Consider the following 22181-nt stretch of genomic DNA (forward strand, 5'->3'; position numbering starts at 1 on the left):
AACTTATAAAAATGTTATCACTACCCTGGCAATTACATTTTCATAATCTCTGAGGGTTTATGATCCTGGGATATTTTCCTGTACAAAACAGATTTTAAGTTCAGTCATAACTGCATGTTATGAATCAGTGATTTGTATCTCTGTGTACAACTAAAAACCCCACATTTATTCTTATCTCATTTTTGTGTGTTTGCTATGTTGTTTCTCTGTAATTTAGCTTTTTAACAAGTCCAGATGTACTCTGTTTTTCTTCATAAATAGTAAATTCACTTTCAGATGAAATATCAAAGTACCCTTCACTGCCTATGAGAGAACTTCACATATGTCAAACTTGGAAGTTTGCAGTATGATTTTAAAAAATAAATAAATAACTTTTCAATATTTTCTAACTTTTGGTCATGTGGTGACCCTCTATATTGCCATCTTCTGGTTCAGTCCTTCTAATGTAGCATAATGCTTCAGAGTAATTCCCAGTTCACATTCAGATTAATTCCTAGTCTGTCCTTTCTCCCATATATTTTTATTAATTATATCCCAATATATCAATATTCAGCATCAAATAACTCCAGCTTTCATGATGACTGGTATGTCTAAATAAATTGCACTCTATTTACTTCTGGTTTAAAGAAAGGCTTTCTTGGAATTATTTGGAAAAGATCCTATATTTATCTAAACATGTCCTTCATTAATACTCTTTTCTGTTTAGATGCCCACAAAAAAATGTGAAGGCAGTTACTGAGAACTCTAAGCACATAGGCAATGTTGCCTCATTGGTTTCTCTTGAGGGCTGGTATCTATATAATATTGATTGTAGAGTTAAGATTTGGGAAATCTCTTCATTATGAATATATACTGTACACCACACAGCAAAACACTGTCTGTCATTGCTTCACCTGTGTGTAATTAATAAATAACAGTATTAAAGCTCATCACTATTGTAGGCCTCACAGTGACTTTTTGAGTTTGACATTCATATATTCTACATGTCATGCTTTTCATCATTTTTCTTTTTGCCCAAGAAGAGAAAAATGGCACATGGGCTTTTTGAAATTATTCCATTACTTTAAAATTCTGGGCTTTGTTTTTACTTTTTTATTCCACAAATACATTGGAGAAGTCCATTGATATCTGCAGTCTGAGGAAATATTTATTGTTTGTATTTTTAGTACATTATTAATTGCTTTTACCTTCACTGGATGGTTTTAAATAGTTTGCCCATTCTGTAATAGGTGTGGACTGTCAAATGTACAATGTAATCCCATGGACATAGATGAGCTGGGCTCAGGGTAGTTTACATTTGAAGAGTCACAGACTTTCTCTGAGTTAAAACTCTTTCATGGAAGCTAAAAGGATGGAGTGGTTGGACACATCATATAAATTTTCAATCTGTAATAGGCGTTCACAGAAAAGATTACTCTGTATGAGGTAAATAAAAATTAGATTTGTTTTGGATTTTTAACTACTACAATATCTTACACAGAAAAGACCTCAAAGTAAATTTAAAAATGAGCAAGTGTGTAGAGCAACAAAGTTGAGAAAAAGAAATGTCTGTCAAGTTCACTAAAGCCTCACCTGGACCGTCTGTCTTTCTTTTTCATAACTGCATTTTCTGCAAAGTCAGCAGAAGCATTATTCAGCTTAATGCATCTCTTATGTAACAGAATAGCTTATGTTGCTTAGCAAGCAACAAAATTTCACAATTCATTACCAGGTACATGACTGGAATGCTTTGCAATTATACACATTTTATAAAATGGTGGACAGTAAGACAGATGTTGTCAAGACAACCCTCAAACACACTCTTAATATTTTGGCTACATCTTAGACTTTATAAAACCCTTGTGGTTTGCTTTTTCTTTTTCTTTTTTTTTTTTTTTTTTAATAGTACTTCATTAAGATTACATTAAGCAGAATTTTAAATCATTTGCTTTTCATCTGATCTCGGAATGGAAAGATTAATTGAATACCTCAAGTAAGGAGTTTTACTTCAAAAAATATTCTTACACATCCTTTTCTTCATTGTGGTTATTTGTGTACCTTTACATTGTCAAACTTGATGTTTCATTTTGCCTATAAAACAAAAGTTGGTATAAACAGTATTTTAAAGAAAGTTTGTATTTTGATCTTTTTGCATGTGTTTTGTGATTCAGACAGAAATGTTATAGTGGTGGTGGCACTCAGTAAGAGATACTTTAAATATAATGTGTATTACCTTAAGAAAATAAGCTCTCAAATTATTTCAGTTTTATTCTAATTTCTGAATGAATTTCAGATATTTATTCTAAACTCTGAATGTTATATTTTGAGTGCAGCAGCGTGTGGCAGCAGTGCTGATCGTGATCCAGGAAGGCCACAACAGCGACAGGGAAAACAGACAAAACAAGTCTCTGTTGTTTAGCAGGGGAGTCTATTTTATTCCCCCCTGTCCCCTCCCCCCCCGCCCCGTGCTGGGGGGAGCAGCAGGGGCAGAGGCCCGGGAGCCTGAGCAAAACCCAGAGAGCCCAGAGCCAAGAGCAGAGAGAGAGGGAGCAGACCCAGGGCTGTGGGGTTTTATCAGGTGTCCCATGGGAGGAGTTTTAAGATCAGATTACAGCCTCCTCGGAACAGTGAGGCTCCACATTTGAGAACAATTTGAAATTGAATTTATTTCAAGATCAAAAAAAACCTCAATTTTGTGGATATTTTACAAATCTAACAATAGTTTGATATGTTCAGATAAAGTGCAAAGTAAATGTCTTTAGGTTAAGCAGAAAAAAAGACATCCAAATTTTGAAAGGTTCAAACTTTCAATCTAGTAATCTTACAGAGTTGCACTTCTGAAGGTACAGACTATTCAATGAGACTTCATCCATTAGACTAATGAAACTTAATTGTTTTTGTCATCTTTCATCTGCAGTTATATTTACCTGAGAAGTTCAGAGTTCCTCCATTTGCTAAAATAGCATGTCTATTTTAAAGAGAGTAAGTGATATCAGTAACACTGGAGGATGATGAAATATCTTTGCTAATTTTTTTAGTATTCACCTTCTCAGGTCCTTATGTTCTTATCAACACCTTTGTGCTCCTGCAGAATAATGTCTTGTGTATCATCAATGTGCCAGTAAAAAATGTTGCTGTTAAAGATCAGGTAATACAATTTGCAAGTGACAGACTTTCCTGTAATTATCTGTTATATATTTGAGAACACTGCAATTTTATACAGCATAAAATATTCTACAGAGGTAATAGAAGTATAGTTGGCTCATGGTAATTTTTAACATTCTCTTTGTACTTCAGAATCGGTGATATGATGCCTTTCAAATGTATAGGAACTCAGACCTAAAGCTATGATTTATTAAATAGCTAATTAAATATTATGTTTTACTAGTAATTATGTTTGGAATGTGTTGTATTAATTTTAAACTTAAAAGCATAAACAAAAAAAATTTATATTAACATACTTTGATGCTGGAAGTAATTTGTAGCCAATTAGCAATTTTTATCTGACTTTCAAAGAAGGTTCTCATCATACATTTCAAATATGTCGTTGAGAGGAGCTGCATACTGAAAACAAAAAAGGCTTCTCTGTATCTGTCCAGTTTTTTCATGTCTCAAATGCTCAGAAAATACAGTCTCACAGTAGCTTCATAGATTCTTTGATTCTCTCTGAAATATTTTTAAATCCTGCCCACATATTACCTTTGTGCTCTGAGAACATGAATTCCTAAATTCCCCCTTGCATGTTATCTTAGATATCATCAGTATATGATGATGATCTCATTCTATTATTTCCCTTGAAACTGCATTTGCTTTAACCTGTAACAGTTTGAGGGAGGTGGAAGAATCTGTTTCAAGGAGTTTTTTCTAGTTCATGCTTCAGCTTGCCCATGGCTTGTGGCCAGGTAATTTACTTCTGCAGGAAACTCTGTGTTATTTGCACTACTCTCCACCTGCCTACCCAGAGAAAAAGAACAGATGCCAATGCATTTTTATTTATCTCCCTCAAAAGAGATAAATAATAATCCCACCATAATCAGGGATCTGAACTGGAAAGAAAAAGGAATGGAAAATACCAGAAGTAGATCAGCAAGGTTGCCTATAGTGCCATTACCTTATCAGCACTTCAAAGAAAATTCTTTAAAAAATTAACTTAAAAATTAATTTATATGTTGGCCAGTCCTTGCTGTAATGCTCACTGGTGCAATGGCATATGTTAGACAGCACTCAGCAGCTGCTCTTAGCAGAAAGCTTTTTAGTTTACTGAGTTACCTGAACTCTCCCTGGACTATACTTTTTCTCCCCCTTTTCATCCATATATCTTCAAATCTTATGGAAAATGAAGGGCATGTTTAGAGGCAGGAAAAAAAAAAAAAAAAACCACAATAGGAGCCCTTCTATCACAAGTTTATGTGTGGAAGAGAATCTTGGTGCTTCATTTTTCCAAAGACCTTTTGTATCTAGTAGATACAGGTTTTGAGAGCCAAGAGTCCTGGTTCATATGATTCTATGAGAGGGCCCGTAGGTGTGCTGCAGAGAAGAGACCAAATTGTTTTCACCATGGAAAGAATTCAGAGGAATATCAGCATTTGGTTTATTTTTATCTTCTGCTGTAAGATACACAGAAAGCCCAGCATGCTTTCCATACTGCTGAATGTGATTTACGTCCATACTCCTATGGCTGGACATAGTGGGTTGACCCTGGCTGGACACCAGGCACTCACCAAATCCTCTCTGTCACTTCTCTCTACAACTGGACAGGGGAAGGAGGATATAACAAAGAGTTCATGAGTTGAGACAAGGAGAGATCATTCACTAAATACCATTACAGACAAAACAGACTAGAATTAGAGATATTAATTGAATTTATTGCTAATAAAATCAGAGCAGGATAATGAGAAGTAAAATAAGACCCTTAAAAACACCTTCCCCCACCCATCCCTCCTTCCCAGCTCTACCTGCTCCCTGCCAACAGCACAGGGAGACAGGGAGTGGGGGTTATGGTCAGTTCATCATCTGTGGCTTCTCTCACTGCTCAGGAAGAGGAGTCTTTTCCATGCTCCATCATGGGATCCTTCCAAGAGGAAATAGTTCTCCATGAAAAAATTTTCCAACATGAGTCCATCGCACGGGAAATAGTTTTTCGCAAACTACTTTCAGCATGGGTCATTCTTCCATGGCATGCAGTCCTTGAAGGACAGGCTGCTCCAGCGTGGTACAGCACATGATGACAAGTCATACGAGGAACCCTGCTCCTCCTCTGTCTCTGGGTCTGCAGGTCCCTGCCAGGAGCCTGTTCCAGCATGGACCTCCCACAGGTTCATAGCTTCCTTTCAGGCACTACCTGCTCTGGCATGGATCTCCTCCAAGGGCTGCAGGGGCACAGCTGCCTCACCATGGGCTGCCTCACAGGCTTCAGGGGAATCTCAGCTCTGGTGCCCAGAGCACCTCCTGCCCCTCCTGCGCTGACCTTGGTGTCTGCAGAGCTGTTCCATTCACATATTCTCACTCAGCTGTTCTCTGGCTGCAGTTTCACCTACAAAAGAACTTTTTTTCCTTCTTAAATGTCTTATCATAGAGGTGTTACCACCATCTCTGATTGGTTCAGCCAGCCTTAGCCAGCAGCATGTCCATTTTGGACTTGGCTGATACTGGCTTTCTTGGACATGGAGTAAGATTCTGGCACTTTCCCACAGAAGCCACTCCTGTGCTCCTCCTTCTACCAAAATCTGGCCACATAAACCCAATACATTGGAAATAGCTTTTCCTGTTACATATCAAACCAATTGCTTTTGTAGATTTTGTAGATGACAAATCTACATTTCACTATACTTTCTAGATTTGCTCTTAATTATTTCATCCCCTTTTATCTGAATTTTGCCTCATCAAATGTTCTTTAGTGATCTGATTTTAATCCTCCTTTGTCCAATATTACAGAACTGACAACTTGCTGTAGAACATAGGCTGAACTGTTCTATTGCACATAAATGTCTGTAAATTAGTGTTGGCCTGATTTGCATAGTCAACGATACTTCACAATTCTGTTTCAAAGGTGTCAGAAAGCAAAATGAAAGAAAATTATTGACAAAACAGGACAAAAATTGCTTGAATGCTGTAGATTTGTATACTGGGGACAGGGGGGAAGCGTCAGGATCATGTATAACCTCAGTAGGAAAGCTTTCTATTTTCCTGATTTTAACGCTTCCAACTTCGTCTGTCAAAATGGACTGCCCTGTAACCAAGGAGCAGAAAAATTCATGACATACAGGGAGTCTATCAGCAGTCTTGTGTACGTGGTGTACCATGGCCAGTGGGGTCACCACATAGACTGTGACAATCCCATAGACTTTTTTCATTGCAAATGTATCTCTATGATTTGAACATGTCAGCATATTTGTCTTTTTTTATTTTTAATTCAAATTTTCAGGAGAAACATGTTCTGTTCTCATCAATGAGTGTCAAGACAGACCCTGTTGGAATGGAGGAACCTGTGAAAAAGACATAAGTGGCTTCAAATGCAATTGCCCCTTTGGTAAGCATTTATACTTTTTATATAATTCTTACATTGGCACAATATGACACAGTACTTGCTACTCAAGTGCTATAAAGTCTTGTATAATGCAAGCATTCTGCTTGTATTTTGAAATGTACAGAGCTAGTTATTTAGACTAATAAAAATAATGTTTTTTCTCTAATTTGTTGTAAGAATATCTTATAAATTATAGATTACTTAGTTAAAAATACTCACAGTACTGGAACATATTGGGAAAGAAATATGACAGAACTTTTAAATTATTTTAAATGATTTAGTGTATATATGTCTAGACACCTTACAGCAACACATTCTTTCAAACAATATAGGGTTTAGGCAGCAAAATGTTGAAATTTAGCAAACATAAAAACCCCAATCTTTCAAATCCTATTCCACTGGCCAAATTACTAATTCCCAAAGAAACTGAACATTGCTCTAAAGTTTGTTTGACCTCAGTTTGGTTGCCTGATCTCTGTCGTATCTGAAATATCCTGAATTATCCAAGGTATTGTGTAAGGCAAGAAAATATGCTAGAGGATACAAGGGACATCCAAGATGCATCAGGCCAGGTGGCAAAAGAACTAAGAATAACACAAAAAGACCAATCAAAATTAGGGAGAAAGATATATGAAACTGAAGATTTTGCTTTGCTAATTTTATATATATATATTGTTTAATTTGAGATTTAACATGTTATGTTGTGTTTACTAAGATAACATAGAAAAGGGTGGGTTAGAAATTGCTTTAACCAAAGGAGCCTGGGGTACTGATTTTGCCACTTGTAAATTCATTCATAAATATGGATGATAAATTACTGATAAATTCTAAAATGGTTTTTGTTTTTATGTGTGCATTTATAAGGTCATTGTTACTACAGAAAATAAGGTCAAGAAAACAAATTTTATAATGTTATGGACTAAAAAGTATGTATAGTACTGTGGTGTTTTTAAGATAAACTGATGGTGATCAGTACAGCCTGGAAACGTCAGAGTACTGAAACACAGGCCTCCAATGAACCCTCTCAAACTGAACTTATTTTAAGGGAATTTTAATGTATTTAATAACATAAGGTCCTTAAATGCCTTATGGTTGGTATCTGCTGAGTTGGGAACTGAAGACATTACTGAGTTGTATCTTCAAAGATAAGGTGATGCTTGATGAAGTTTATTGCTTCACTGAGACAAATGTAAGCCTGACAAGTGTTTCACTGAATAAAGGCCACAGCAAAACATTAACACAAACATTATTTCCTTTGTTCTTCTGAGATGGGGATTATCACATTCAATGCACCACTTTGCTATCATGTGTTTGACTCTTGTTGGTGTTCACCAAAACTTTTATCTACAGTGGGTTTTACACAGAAGCATGTGCACCTCTTTCTTTCCACAGATCTAAAAGGAGATCTCTTTCATACAGCAGAATGCATGTCAGTGATAGGAAAACAAAATTGTTGTGGCATTGTATTAGTAATCATCTGTGCCTCTTTCTTTAAGGAAAAACTTCATAAAGGTTTCCTTACCCAATTAATTTTTGTAATAATTCCCAGTGTGTGTGTGTCATGTGGAACAATGAAGTTTATGTAATGGACATATGCACTAAAACTATGAGTTTCATTCTAGTGACTCTAAAAAAATGCTGTGTATAGCAGTGGTTCTTCATCATCATCAGTCAAATGTTCAAAAATCTCGTAGTGAACTAGGGGTCATCTGTAGAAATGATCAGTTGTTTCTGAAAAGAGTTAAGACTTGCTGTCGTTTGCAGCTACATTATTAATATGATAACAAACTGAATTAGAGAAGAGAAAATTGTATACTGATATGAATACCTAACAATGAGCTAAAAAGAGGAGAATTTTAATCTAAATGTTTTTCCTTGTCAATAAATCAGAACTTCATATATTTAACAAATCTAAAATATATACATTTAATTGTATGAGCTCATTTTATGAAAATATATCTTATGCTTTATTACTTACTTTCAAGTAGTTCAGTTTCTTAATATGTGGACAATTTGAATTCTAAAACTGTTATTTTTATATAACAAATCCCCTTTCAGCAGCTTTAAAAATAATCCATTAAAAATCTCTGTAATACAGCTGAGACATTTCTTAGAAATTATTCCAGTAGTCCATCCTGCTGTTGATAAGATATTGTCACTAAATAGGATGAAATGAGGTCATTTAATCATACAGATCATTAATTCACATAAATGTATCTCAGCTTTGCTGGAAACCTGAAATAACTAGAGTCAAATTTTAAAAGTAGATAACTAGACAAAATAATTTCCTTTTAAACAATTTGTGTTGATGTTGTGGTTTTTGTTTTTGATTTTTGGAGTTGTTTTTGGGGGGAGGGTTTTTTGTTGTTCTTGTTGGTTGGTTGGTTGGTTTGCTATTTTTTTTCCTTTTGGTTTTGTTTTTCTCATTTCCCCGTACTATATTCTAATTTTATTAAAACAACATAGGAAGCCCGTGCATCAAAAGTTATGGGTTACTTTCAGTAATAGACTCTTCAGGCTGTACTTTTGTGGATTTTTGTGACAGAGCATGATCTTTATTTTTGCACCTCAAGATAAGAGGGAGTAATATACAGATAGATCAAATAGAATCAGGCAATATCTTTAGATATTACATGAAATTATTACCTAAGTCCTTTTCTCTCTTAGTAAAAGACATGCACGGCTTTCAGGTGAACATCTTCTGAAACTGTTTTTCAGGAAAGCAATTGTATAATAATATAGCTTAGGTGACCTGTTACTGCTATATACTGATGACCTTGTACAGAAGATTTTACAAGCATTATTTCTGAACTTTAGGCAGGTCAGGTCAAGTGTAATATATTTTATCCTTTGCTTTATTCCTCACTATCCCACTCTAGGTTTAATTGGCAATAAATTAGATGCATTTTCTCCAAGTTGAGTTTATTTTTCCCATAATTCTCTCTAGTAAGTGATATCACTGTCTTTATCTCAACCAATGAGATATTTAATCTAATTTTCTCTCCCCATCCTGCTAACAAGAGGGAGTAAGAAAGCATCTAGCTGGGTAGAGGTCTGGAAGCCATCCAGGGTGAATCCACCACAGACCCGCAAGCATCAATGCTGTGAATCAGCAGATTTAAGAAAAAGAAAAGTAAAAATAGGAACCTTCATTATTTTAGCATCCTCTAGTCTCTCTTGCAACAAAGGATGAAGTTTGTAGGAAGAAAGTTCTAAAATATTTAAATTCAGGTTATTCATTGATACAAGTAACATAAGACAATTTTTATAAAATTCTTACAATATGGGGAAAGCACTGTGACAATAAGTCCTATAAGCAGGATGGAAGGGCCCTAAATAAACCTTCTGCTCAGTACTGTGGTAGAGCCAAGTGCTGCACCTATAGCAGCTTTGTCTGGAAGATGACACTGGAAAAGCAAGGTATTCCAAGGAGTCTGAAACCTGTGCTCTAACACAGCAAGGCATCTTGTGTTGTTAAATAATATTATCTGTTTTTTTCATCAATTTTATTGGAAGAAACTCCAGCCTTTTTCCTTGGAGTAGAGTAAACCTCCTGTCAGTACCAAAAGTACTGAGGAAAATGGTAGGCACTGTCTCTTGCCATCACTTGCTGTCCCCAGGTGATCTTTATCATTAGAAACATAAGGACTGATCAGTATTGATTAATATGTATTCTGAATTCAGTGTAATAAAAGTGCAACTTAATACCATCTTCAGTGATGGAGGCAATGGCCAAGGAAATTTAAGTGATGATATATATGCCGCTACTATTTGATACTTGATTTAATATGTGATGTTGGAACTAATATGGTGTTGGCTCAATATAGAGTGAATGTAATTCTCCACAAAATCTATCAGAAAATTGAAGGGCAGATAACTGATGAGAAAGTCCTAAAGGACCTGTGTTGTGCTCCAACCTTTGTTAAGATTAATGTGTCCAGAAAATGTTTTACCTATCAGTGAACCAGCATGTTTAGCAGGGAAAAAAAGTATCCATAGAGACTCTTAGATCAGATCCTGTTCCAAGAAATAATGTACAATTTCAAACCCATGGATTCATTCCCTGTATGTTTTATTGCCTTGAAGTTTCTTTGTACGTTCTTCTTCTTTGCGGCTCAGTCTTCAGATTGTTTTTATTAGTCCCTGATGGTTTTTTTTTTCATTTTGGCTATTTTATTGCTCATTGAAACACTATTAATTCTTTGGGTTTGCTTTCAAATTTGTTTTATATTGCTTCCTGCAGGTGGTTTTATGACTTGTTACCCTTTCTATTCTGCTTCCTTTGGTATTTCACCTTTTTTTCTCTATGAAAACAAATACTTGTATTTGTTGCAGGTATGTTTAAAGATTAATTAAATTTCTGTTTCTTGCAGACAGGATAGTTAGCAAGAATTTTTGTTTTTTGTCACTAAGTACTTATATTCCTTTTCTGATTTACCTGCTACTTGTTTATTTTACTTATTTAATTTTAAACTTCTTTCATTTTTAAATTACTTTTACAGATGGGTTTTGTTAGTTGAAATTTTCAGTTCATCTGTTTTATTCATGTAGGATAAATATTTTAAGTGTTTCAAAATTGGTGAGACTGTTTTTACAGGTTTACTTCTTCCTTTAGTTCACTTGAAGCAAAATACTGTGTAGAGTCATGATAGCCTTTTATGGAGGGAATGACTCACTCTTTTACTCGCCTTTCCATTTAGTCTTTCAGCTAGATGAGAGTAGGAGTAAACTGAAAATTTTCATTTTTGTGTGTTTCAGTGTACATGAATATGCCATTAGTCTTTTCTTTACATCTGAAAAGTTCTTAACCTAATACCTTATTCTGAAAAAATAAAATCATTGATGACTTCAGGAAGATTAATTTATTAAAATAACATAAAGAATAAGTATCAGCAGCTGAATAAAATTGTAGCAACAAAAAGATTTCTAACCCAGCTGTTTCCATGACAACCTCCCTTCTTAGGTTTCAAAAAATATTTCTGCATTACTCCTGTGCTACTCATCATTTCTGTTGTATGTTATTTAAATTGATAAATGTTTGCATTTTATTCATATAGAATATTGGATGAAACACGTGACAGAAAGTATTGTTCTATTTGTATTACAATAGTGTCATGATGCCTGATTTATATTAGAAGCACTTATATAACATGCTTTCTTCATGTTGTTTTCATTTTCAGTGTTAATATGATCCAGGGAGTTCAGTGGGTTTTGTTTTGTTTGTTTGTTTGAAGGGCAATCCTTGTTGTTGCAAACAAAATAGGAAATAGTTGGATATATGACTGTTTAATTTTCCTATTTTGTGGTTGTATAGAAAACATTAAGACAGATGAGATTAACATTTTGCTAGAGGTACCAGTCTTTTGTATCAGAGTTTAAACTGGGAGACCTTGCATTCAGAAAACAAAGTTTTAGCCAGCAGAAGATATATGAGATGAGATGAGATGAGATGAGATGAGATGAGATGATGAGATGAGATGAATACCAGCTGATCTGATTTACTCTGGGACTAAAAACACTGCAGTAAAAGTGGACAGAGATCTCCTTAGCATTATTCTGATGTCATTTTTTCATCTTTACAAATTAATTTTGAAGGGTTTTTTTTTTAATTGGCATAATTTTCTTCCATATTCTTCTCATTATACCTTTAAGATTCTTAAAACAGTTCCTCTATTTTAATAAAATGCAATGTTATGCTTTAATTCACTGTCTGGACCTAAAACTAACAAGTGGAAAATGAATATGTATTATAACTAAATGTGAATCATCAAGAAAATAACACAAAGGATGATATGTGTAGCAGGATGATAAGGGCAGAATTGCAGTCTGTGCAAACAGTGAAAACTAGCTGTAATAAGGCACAATTAAAAAGTTAAATAAAATGAAACCTCACAAAACCTACCATACAATTTTACTATGTTCAACATAATTGGCATCCTTTTTAGAGGATAACTCAGGACTGAAATAGTGAAGCTGCTGACCAAATTGAAGCACACTGATTGAGACAAATGGCGCCCTATCTGCATATGATATGACTTTAGCAATTAAAAATAAAAAATTAAATTAATTAATGGCAGTAATACTCCAGACACCTTGTAGTCTAGGCTGTCCACACTATTAATCTGTTATTACATCCAACCTCCATAGGCAGTCCTCAAATCAAGTACTCAGTCCAAACAGAACCAGAAAGTTCTGAGACCAGATTCACAGTTCACTTTGGAAACAAAGCTATGCTGATGCAATTATCAATAACATAAAGGTCACCAGTGATCAATTTTGCATAACTCTTTCTTAAGAAAGGATCACCTGCACAACTCAGTGGAGCTTACTACAGCATTATGTATCAAATGTAGCTTTACCCATGATCCTAGTTATGATAAAATTTAATGGTGATCTACATGGTTAAGTCAGGATCAGTTGGAATCCCTTTCCAAGGTTAACTGATTCTTCAACAATATATTTTAATTTTCTATAATTCTAGAATATTATGTCAATTACTCTTCTGTATGTCTTTTCTTACACTTGAGACAACCTGTTCATCCATGCACCCTGTGACTGGGTATGTTTTCTCTTTGGTGCAGATATTTTTATAAACCTAGTATCTGCACAGAATCACAGAATGGTTTATATTGGAAGAGACTTTAAACATCCTCTAATTCCAGCACACCTTCCACTGGACTAAAATTTTTAACCCAACCTGGCCTTGAACACTTCCAGGGATGAGGTATTCACAACTTCTCCAGAAAACCTCCTCCACTGCCTCACCACCCTTACAATAAAGACGTTCTCTCTAATATTTAAACTAAATCTGCCCTCTTTCAGTTTGAAACTGTTGACCCTTGTCTTTGTCACTATCTACCCATAGAAAAAGTCCACCTCCCTTGCTTTCATAAACCCCCCCCTTTAGGTACTAGAATCCATCCCCATCTTGTCCTCTCACTGCATACCCTCATACCCCAAAGTCCTTTTCTGTCCTTTCTGTCCTGTTCTTGCAAACCTTGCCAAACCTCTGCCAAACCTCTGCCCAGCTTGTATTTGTGTTTGGGATTGCCCTGTCCCAGGTATGGAATCTTGCATTTTATATTTTTCAACTACTTCTCAAACCTGCCAAGGTCCCCCTGGATGTCATCCCTACCCTGCAGCATCTCAACTGCACTACACAGACTGCTGTAGTCAGCAAAGTTGCCCGAGGGTGCACTAAATTCCATTGTCCTAGTGCCAACAAAGATGTTAAACAATGCTGGTTCAAATAGTGTCCCCTGAGAAATGCCATTTGTCATTGATCTCAACTTGGACATTGAGCCATTGACTGCATCTTACTGATATTTTTATTAAATAAGTTCAATATAAAGTTTCTTGGTTGCATGTGTAGTTTCAGTTTCATCTTTGCAGATTTCTTATGATACCTAGAAATTAAATTTACATATCAATGATAAAACCACATTAGGATAAACAAAAACTCATAATAATACCACTTAAAATATACATGTAATATCTCTCTAGATGCCTATTATTAATATATATTTATGACTGTTCATGTAAGTAATCAAAATTGCTTATGGAAATTTATTTTATTTAAAAAACAAAATTATAGATTGATGGAAAAGATCTGTATGTACTTTCTCAGGGAAATATTTCAATAGAAAGTTCACTGACTTTTATCCTTTCTATATGTGATGAATTTTTCTCATCCAGAAACTTTATGAAATGTTTCTTTAACTAAATTCCATGCAGATTTACGTATTTAACCTATGCATAATTTTCTTTTGTCTTCCTTATTTTTTTAATTGAATGAGAAATATATTCTTATTTACCTGAATGTGGTTGTTAAACCATGCTGTACTTCATGGGAATACATCATCACTCTGTATTATTTCTATGCCTTTTTTTAGTACCATTTATTATACTCCTATATGTTAGTGCAGCTTTGCCAGATGTGTATTACTTCTTTACTGTTTATAAATTGATATTGATAAAAGGGCTGGGAAAAGACACTTATCCTTATGGAAAAGAGATACCCTTGCAGACCAGCTTTGAATGACAAATTTATCACGGATGAGCACTATCACACAATGAAATAATAATCCATTGTGGTAAGCAGTGCAGAAGACCTGTATGAAGTTCTAGTCTGCCTTCATAATTAGGCACGGTTATTCTCTCCAGTCTATTTTGCATAAACTCTGGTTAGACAGGAAACTGAATATCTGGTTACTCTTTCTACTTACTAGGCAGGAATCCAGCCCAAAACCAATCTGCAAGTCCTCCCTGAGAGGATTCAGCAGCTTTCTTCCTTAAGCTTGTAACTCAGACTGTGCCAACTGTGTCAGCTGGACTTTCAGAGAATAAAAAGCATGCTTTGACAGCTGGATGGGGAGTCTGTACATCAACCAAGAGAGAAATAGAGCATAGTACAGATTGCACATAATTCCAAGAGAATTATTCAGCTTTGCTAACTGGGATTTAGCTAAACTTTAGTTGAACCTCTTGGTCAAATTCAAGTTTATTTTTTTCAAGCAAGTTCATTTAGCTTCCTCTTCATTAAATTAACTTCCTTGTCATCCAAAACAAACCTTTACTCTTCTTGAAATTTTTATTGGTTTTGTCTGATATGGAGTTAATGTTCCTCATAGCAGCTCATATAATGCAGTGTTTTGGATTTGTGACAAAATAAATGTTGATATTATACCAATGTTTCTTGCTAAGTAGTGTTTGCACAGCAAGGACTTTTCTGTTTCTCACACTGCCCTGCTGGCAAGTAGGCTGGGGATGCACAAGGAGTTGGGAGAGGCCATAGCTGGACTGCTAAGCCCAACTAACCACAGGGATATCCCATACCATATGACATCATTCTCACCATATAAAAATGAGGGAAGAAGGATATGAGGGACATTTGTCTTCCCAAGTCACTGTTGGGCATGATGGAGCTTTGTTTTCCTAGAGATGACTGAGCAAGTGACTGCTAATGTGAAGCAGTGGATAAATTCCTTGTTTTTCTTTGTTTGCATGCACAGCTTTTCTTTCCCCATTAAACTGTCTTTTTCCAAACCCTTGAGTTTTTCTTACTTTTGTTCTTCCAATTCTCTCTCTCATCCCACTGTGGGGTACTGAGTGAGCAGCTGTGTTGGATTCAGCTGCCCACCAGCATTAACTAATCACATTACCATATTTTTTCCTCCTTGTTTTCATTCCATATAATAAGATGCAATTATATTCTAAAGATTAATAAAGGCATTATTAGATCAACATTTTTGTGAAACAGATTTGTTGCATATTCTGGTATGCTTTGAGATAAATTCAGCTCTGCTGTTGTAGAGCTGCTGTAGCATTCCAGTAGCACAAGAAATACTTAATCCCACCAGTCATTTTCTTTCTTCAGGTATATATAGGAAATTATCAGTGAGTAATCCTCTTGACTACCCACCTACATCTTTCTAGTAATCTTTTTTTTTTTTTTTTTACTTCAAATATACAGTCCTTCAACACAAATTATCTTCTCAAGCTGTATATCAACAACTTCTCTGATGTCAAGGTACATGCAGTAGAATGGCATGTTTGGGTGATTCTATACCACATGAGCTGTATAGAATGACAACTGCCTTCATCCTCCACAACTTGTTACCTTCGTTGAACTGGACTTTTCTGGCGTATTACACTGCAAACTCATACCTAATTTGCCACCCATGGCCACCCACATACTCCACCACAAGAGAGAGTGCATCTCTCTTTTAAAGTTTCTTCATGTTATGAGATTGTATACTCATTTCATTCCTGTGGACTTTTGCTGTAATAAAAGAATTCTAAGTATTCTTTAAAGTGCAAAGAAGATTACCTTTATCCACTGCTGTGGTAAATGTATATAGCCATAGCTATATAACTGAACACTCAGAGTTTAGCATCACTAGTTACACTTAGCTTTTTCTTGAACCTTTTTTCTCCACTTATTCTAATGTAACTGAGTAAACTGAACACAGCATCATAAACTTATTGTTTTAACTTATTGTTTTAATGCAGCACAGTTTGCGTTGGAAGGGATCTTAAAGATCATCTAGTTCAAAACCCCACTGCCACAGGCAGGGACACCTCTCATTAGACCAACTTGCTCAACTCCCTATCAAGTCTGGATAGGGACTTGATCAACTGGGATCAACTCCCAGGGATGGGACATACCTCAGTCTCTCTGAATACACTGTTCCAGTTCTTCAGCACTCTTGCAGTGGAGAATTTCTTCCCAACATCTAATCTAAACCTTCCCCTTTCAGTTTAGAACCATTGCCCCTTGTCCTGTCACTATCTTCCTGTATAAAAAATCCCTCTCCCTCCTTTTAATAAGCCCCTTTAAGGTACTGGAAGGTCACAATGATGTGTCCCCAGAGCCTTCTCTTCTCCAATCTGAACAGCCCTGACGGTTTCAGCCTGTCTTCATAGGAGAGGTGCTCTGGTCATTTTCGTGGCTCTTCTCTGGACCCATTCTAAAAAGTTTTTCTTGTCTTGAGCAGCCCAGGCTTGGGTGGGAGCCTCAAGAGGAAAGAGTAGAGGGGGAGAATACCCTTCCTTGGCCTACTGTCCATTCCTATTTTGAATCAGCTTTTGGAGTTTGTTACAGGTCTTTCGGGCTTTTTTATGGTTGGCCTTCTGGCTGTGAATGCACACTGTGGCTTTTGTACAGATTTTCATCCACAAGGATCCAAAGGAGGACTAGATCAACTATATGATATACATGTGTGCTGTAAATAATAATGGTTTGTAACACAAATCACATTCTTAGCTGTTTTTTATGCAAATTTTCTATTTCTCCCTCTTATCTCTGAGTTAGTAGTTTTTGGGTTTTTTGGGGTTTTTTTTAAGAACATATGTTGAAAAGGTGTATTTTAAGAATAGTTTTCTCTTTCCCCGTTTTTGCTTGGGACAGATAATATAAGTTATCACTGAGAGCTGAAAGACTGACAGTGGTAATTGCATATTTAGGTATTGTGATTTCCTTACCATAGAATCAATTTTTCTACATTTAAAGTAACTTGTTCATTTTTAGCCACTGTAAGACAAAAATCTATTGTGAATTCTCCACTGTGATACAAAAGGAGAGCTAATGACAGAGCTTTTCAGTCATTAGAAGCATCAGAACACAACTTTACCATCTGTGGAGTAGATAGAAATAGAACTTTTAGACCTGTGACTTTTTTGAATTTGAAATTATTCACTGAATTTAATGAGATGTTGCATGCAAAAAGCTTTATTACATAAACTTAAACTTACAAAGTTTATTTTTAAAGGTACCAGGATAAATATAATAAACTGTTTAAATGCTTAAAATATAATTTCTTAGTCTCCATTTTCTAATTTTAATTATATGACAAATTTATAACAAGGACAGAACTTTTTAACAAGTTAAAAAGAATAGATTTTTGCATATATTCTAGCATATGAAATATTATCTGGCTTTAGAATAAGAAATTAATAGTCAAGACTTTCAAGAAATAATGAGGCAATATTTTATTAAAAGTTTTATTATAATTTAGAGAAAAAAATAGAAAAATCATACATTTCAGGAAGATTTATACCTGTTATAAAAAATAGTCTATAATTACTTGTATTGAGTTGAATACACCAGTTATCTTGTTGCCTTTTATAAAGCAACAAGAACATCTTGTTTGAGAACATCTCAAGGAATATCAGCAAAAAGTGCCAATGTCTACAATGTCACTATCATTTATGAAAGTGTATTGATCAGATAATTGCACTTGCTAGCTGTGCATATGATGAATTAAATAATTATTTATTCTACTTAATGAAATCCTGAGAAATAATGACACTAAATGTCTTCTAATTATTCATTTTCTACAAAAGAATTAATGTATTTCAGGTCACCAATAGAACAGTCATTGCCAACAAAACTTGATTACTCAGTGAAATGCACATGAGATTCCTACTTTTAAGGTAGGAATCAAATAAAAGTAGTGGAAAGAATATCAGTGATCTAATTAGATTTCAACCATCAAGTTGAAACTGATGTTTAGAGTCTTTATTCTTTATATGTACAATACTATGAGGTTTAGGAGATTTTCAAATTAGTATTACAAATATCAGAAAGGTCCTACCAGCTTTTCACTTCTATACTCTGAGACACTCGAAACCTATTTAAAAGTCTGCTTTTCTAAACAATTGCACAAAAAGAATAGTCCATAGGAAATAATGCAGATTGTAACTACTCTGCAAAATGTGCTTGCTTCCTACTTCCTGTCCCACTCCCCCCACCAAAAAAACCCTCAACAATCCCTAGTAATATTAGAAGGGAATTTCTGACAGAAGACCAAGTAACACAGTCATGCTCCCAAGTCCTGGGATTTTTTTGTATTGTAGCTAACTGCTTTTATTGAAATATTTATTCTGGAAAAATACAGCAACTGTTCAACAATTAGGTGTAGCCACCAAGTGGCATTTTGCTAGAAAGGCCTCAGAGAGACAAGTTGAAATCTTGACTCTGGTGAAACATTATGGATTTTACTGGTTATTTACAGTGAGCCATGCATTTTCCAAGATGAATGTAGCTTTGAAAAAGAGAATACTTTATGAAGTGCTAGCTTTAGAATCACTGGAAAAATATCAGTGTTTAAATGTTGTCTTGGCTGTCAAACTGGGTTCAGTTCATCTGTATTTTTCTGAGAAGTAAAAGAAGAATAATGTTCTAATAGAAAAAAAATATTTTGGAAGAAAAATGTCTTATAACCAAAACTAAAACAAACAAACAAAAAACAACAACAAAAAAGTGGTGTTGCCATGGTGCTTCATTTTATTTATTTCATAACTTACTATCTCTGATTGTATTTCAATGCTAAATTATAATCTTTGTGTTTTGTGAGATAGGTGTTGCATCTTCTGAGTCTCACAGCTACATCTAAAAGTCATCTGAAGTCAAACTTTCTCGACAAGTTAGGCTGTTTTGCTGAAACGATTGAGTGTTAAAATTCAAATGCTAGCCTCAACAAAATGACAGAAGCAAATGGCAACTGTGTATTGTCAAAATGCGAGTGAGCAATTGGCTGGACAAACAGTGCAGAACAAGGGAGAGGTCTGAGGAAAGCAACAAGAATGTGAATAATACATTTAAAGCCTGGGGTATGGATCTGACTGAAGTGGTGTTGCCTCAAGAAACCTCAGAGAGCTGGGTTGGAGAATCAATAGAACTGTACAGCCATCAGCGGATAGAGGTGATGCGGATAAAGCATGCTAACACTGAAAACACATTCAGCTGGGAAAGGTACTAGACTAGGCAGCCAAAACAATAACTTTCCTCAAGAGGAGAAAAGAACATAAGAGGAAAGTAATAGTAAAAATAAACTGCAAAATATTTTTATTAAAAATGTAAGACTGTGAGCCAGACCATGTTGTGTTAGGGTTTCTCTGCAGTAAGGGAAAGGCAGCATGCTTGGTGGGTGACTACACTGACTAGATGCAGGTCAAAATTTCTATGTAGTAACAGGAAAGATAACTGACCTTATCAGCTGAAATCAGTTAAATCTTACATAGTTTGCATCTTGCAGATAGAACTGTTTCTATTTCTGTAGTCTTGTTGCCTCAGAATACCTGTTCTGATTCCCTCTAAATGATCTTTCTCTTCACTCAGTTTTACTGATAGGTGTTCTTTTTGTCTAAATGGCAGACAGAAGAATCTGACAAAAAAAAAAGCTTTATTGTCATTCAAGTGATTGTTCCTCATATATATATCTAAATATATATCAATTGCACATAATGTTTTTAATAAATATAGCTGATAAACTAAACAAACATATTACAATAAATTATAATAGAGGCGCATGCTCTGTGCAAAGTAGAAATAAATATGAATGTAATGAAGAAAACCATTAAATTCCTCCAAATATTTCTGGTTTTAGTTGTATATTTTGGTACCTATTCTTATTAAGATGACTTGAAAATCAATTTATTTTGCATCTGCTTTATGGTGTCCTGCACGTTAACAGGTGGATCAAGCTGTTAACTAGCCATGATGAAAAAGCTAAAATAACATACTCATGCATGGTACACACATTTTTGAAAGGACAGTTTATGTATTCATGATGCTAAGGATATTAATCAAAATTATTTTTGATGCTATTAGGGAATTTTGTTCTTTTATCTGAATTGCAATGATTACTTAATCACAGTGTATAATTGCCACCATGTTTAGTAGTCCATCACTCATGAATTATATTAATATTCACAGAATTCAACTGCTATTTGAAAATATGGACTGTAACTTAGAGTTGGTTGCCTGGCACACAGGGACTGTAGGATCAAGGGTCTGACCCTTATATATTAAGTTACATCTATTTGAACATAATGAATTATATTAGAACACAATTAAAGATCTAAGGACATATGCATCAGAACAAAGAGATTAATTCCCAAAGAACATGCTGGCCTGGATATGGAGTGATATAGCAATGGTCTAAAATATAGTTATGTCCTAAAGTGCTATGCAAAACATGTCATGATGTTGCTTTATTAACTACTTTTTAACTAAATGAATCGTCTTTACTGTTTTTGTTTGGGGTGTTTTTAAGTTTATAGTAACTTTTACCATTTAATTAATAACAAATTGTGATCATAGTGTTCAATAGCAATATTTGGAAAGCAATGCTAAAGCATTAATTTCTGCCTCAAAATTGAGGGTTAATATTACAAGACAAGAAACTTTTCAAGAACCCAAATAAAATTCTCAGAAGTATGAAAGAAATTGAGGTACAGAATAAAGCTAAATTATTTCCCCACCTACTTCAGTGAAAGTGAAGAATTGTAATTTAGATTTTAAAAAAAGTCATATGATATATATGATTATATGGTGTTTTGAAAGAATCCTTGAGACCACCACCAGCACTTTAATTATAATTTGTTGTCCACACAGACTGAGAACCACAGCCTTTCACCCTGCTGGAAGCATCACTGCTGTTTGTAGACAGGCTGACTACTGAGTGGTGTGGGTTTACATTCTTATGTGGCAGATTTGTTGGCAAAAGCCAACACAGATTTAACAAAGCTAAATTTGGTTTAACCAACCTGATTGCTTTCAATGATGAAACAGTTTGTTCACTCGATTATAAAGGAGTTGTGAGTTTACTTCTTTGATTTTAGTAAATCACTTTGGCACAGCCTCCCACAATATCCTTTCTGACAATTTGGTGAAGAAATGGACTGTAGAGATAGACCAGTGTTGGAGCAAAAATGCCTATACTGTTCACATCTCTTTTTGCATCACATTTCTTTATCCACAGAAAGGGTGGATAAAGTTGAACTGGCACCCACTCATGACTGTGTTCAGGGTTCAATATTTTTTCAATATCTTTCTAGACTATATGGATGACAGGACTGAATGCATCATCACCAAGTTTGTGCATGACATTAAACTGGGTGAAGTGATTTAGTCACAAGGAAGAGCACCCACACAGAGAGATTTTGACAGGCGTGAAAAGCTGGGTCAGCAAGAATCACAAAAGTTCAGCACGGTTGAATACAAAATCCAGTAACTGGAATAATGCCAAAGAGCAACATGAGCGGGGGCCTTTACCCCTATGAGCAAGTGGGAATTTTTCTCTGCTGGGAAGGCACTGGGACCGGACTGTGTCACAAGCTGAACTTGAACCTGTGGGACATACTTCAGCATATGCTTCATTTGCTTTCATAC

The 22181-nt window shown here is 35.1% G+C and overlaps 1 protein-coding gene across 1 annotated transcript in view; it reads left to right on the forward strand.

Annotated features, from left to right (window-relative positions):
• The window catches only part of EYS (eyes shut homolog), a 725122-nt gene that overhangs the window by 113412 nt on the left and 589529 nt on the right, over nucleotides 1–22181 (forward strand). Inside the window, 1 exon segment of the mRNA XM_053974015.1 lies at nucleotides 6404–6508. Coding sequence (XP_053829990.1) covers nucleotides 6404–6508 — 105 coding nt within the window.

This window comes from Vidua macroura, chromosome 3, assembly GCF_024509145.1.
Source record: "Vidua macroura isolate BioBank_ID:100142 chromosome 3, ASM2450914v1, whole genome shotgun sequence".
Classification (NCBI taxonomy): Eukaryota; Metazoa; Chordata; class Aves; order Passeriformes; family Viduidae; genus Vidua; species Vidua macroura.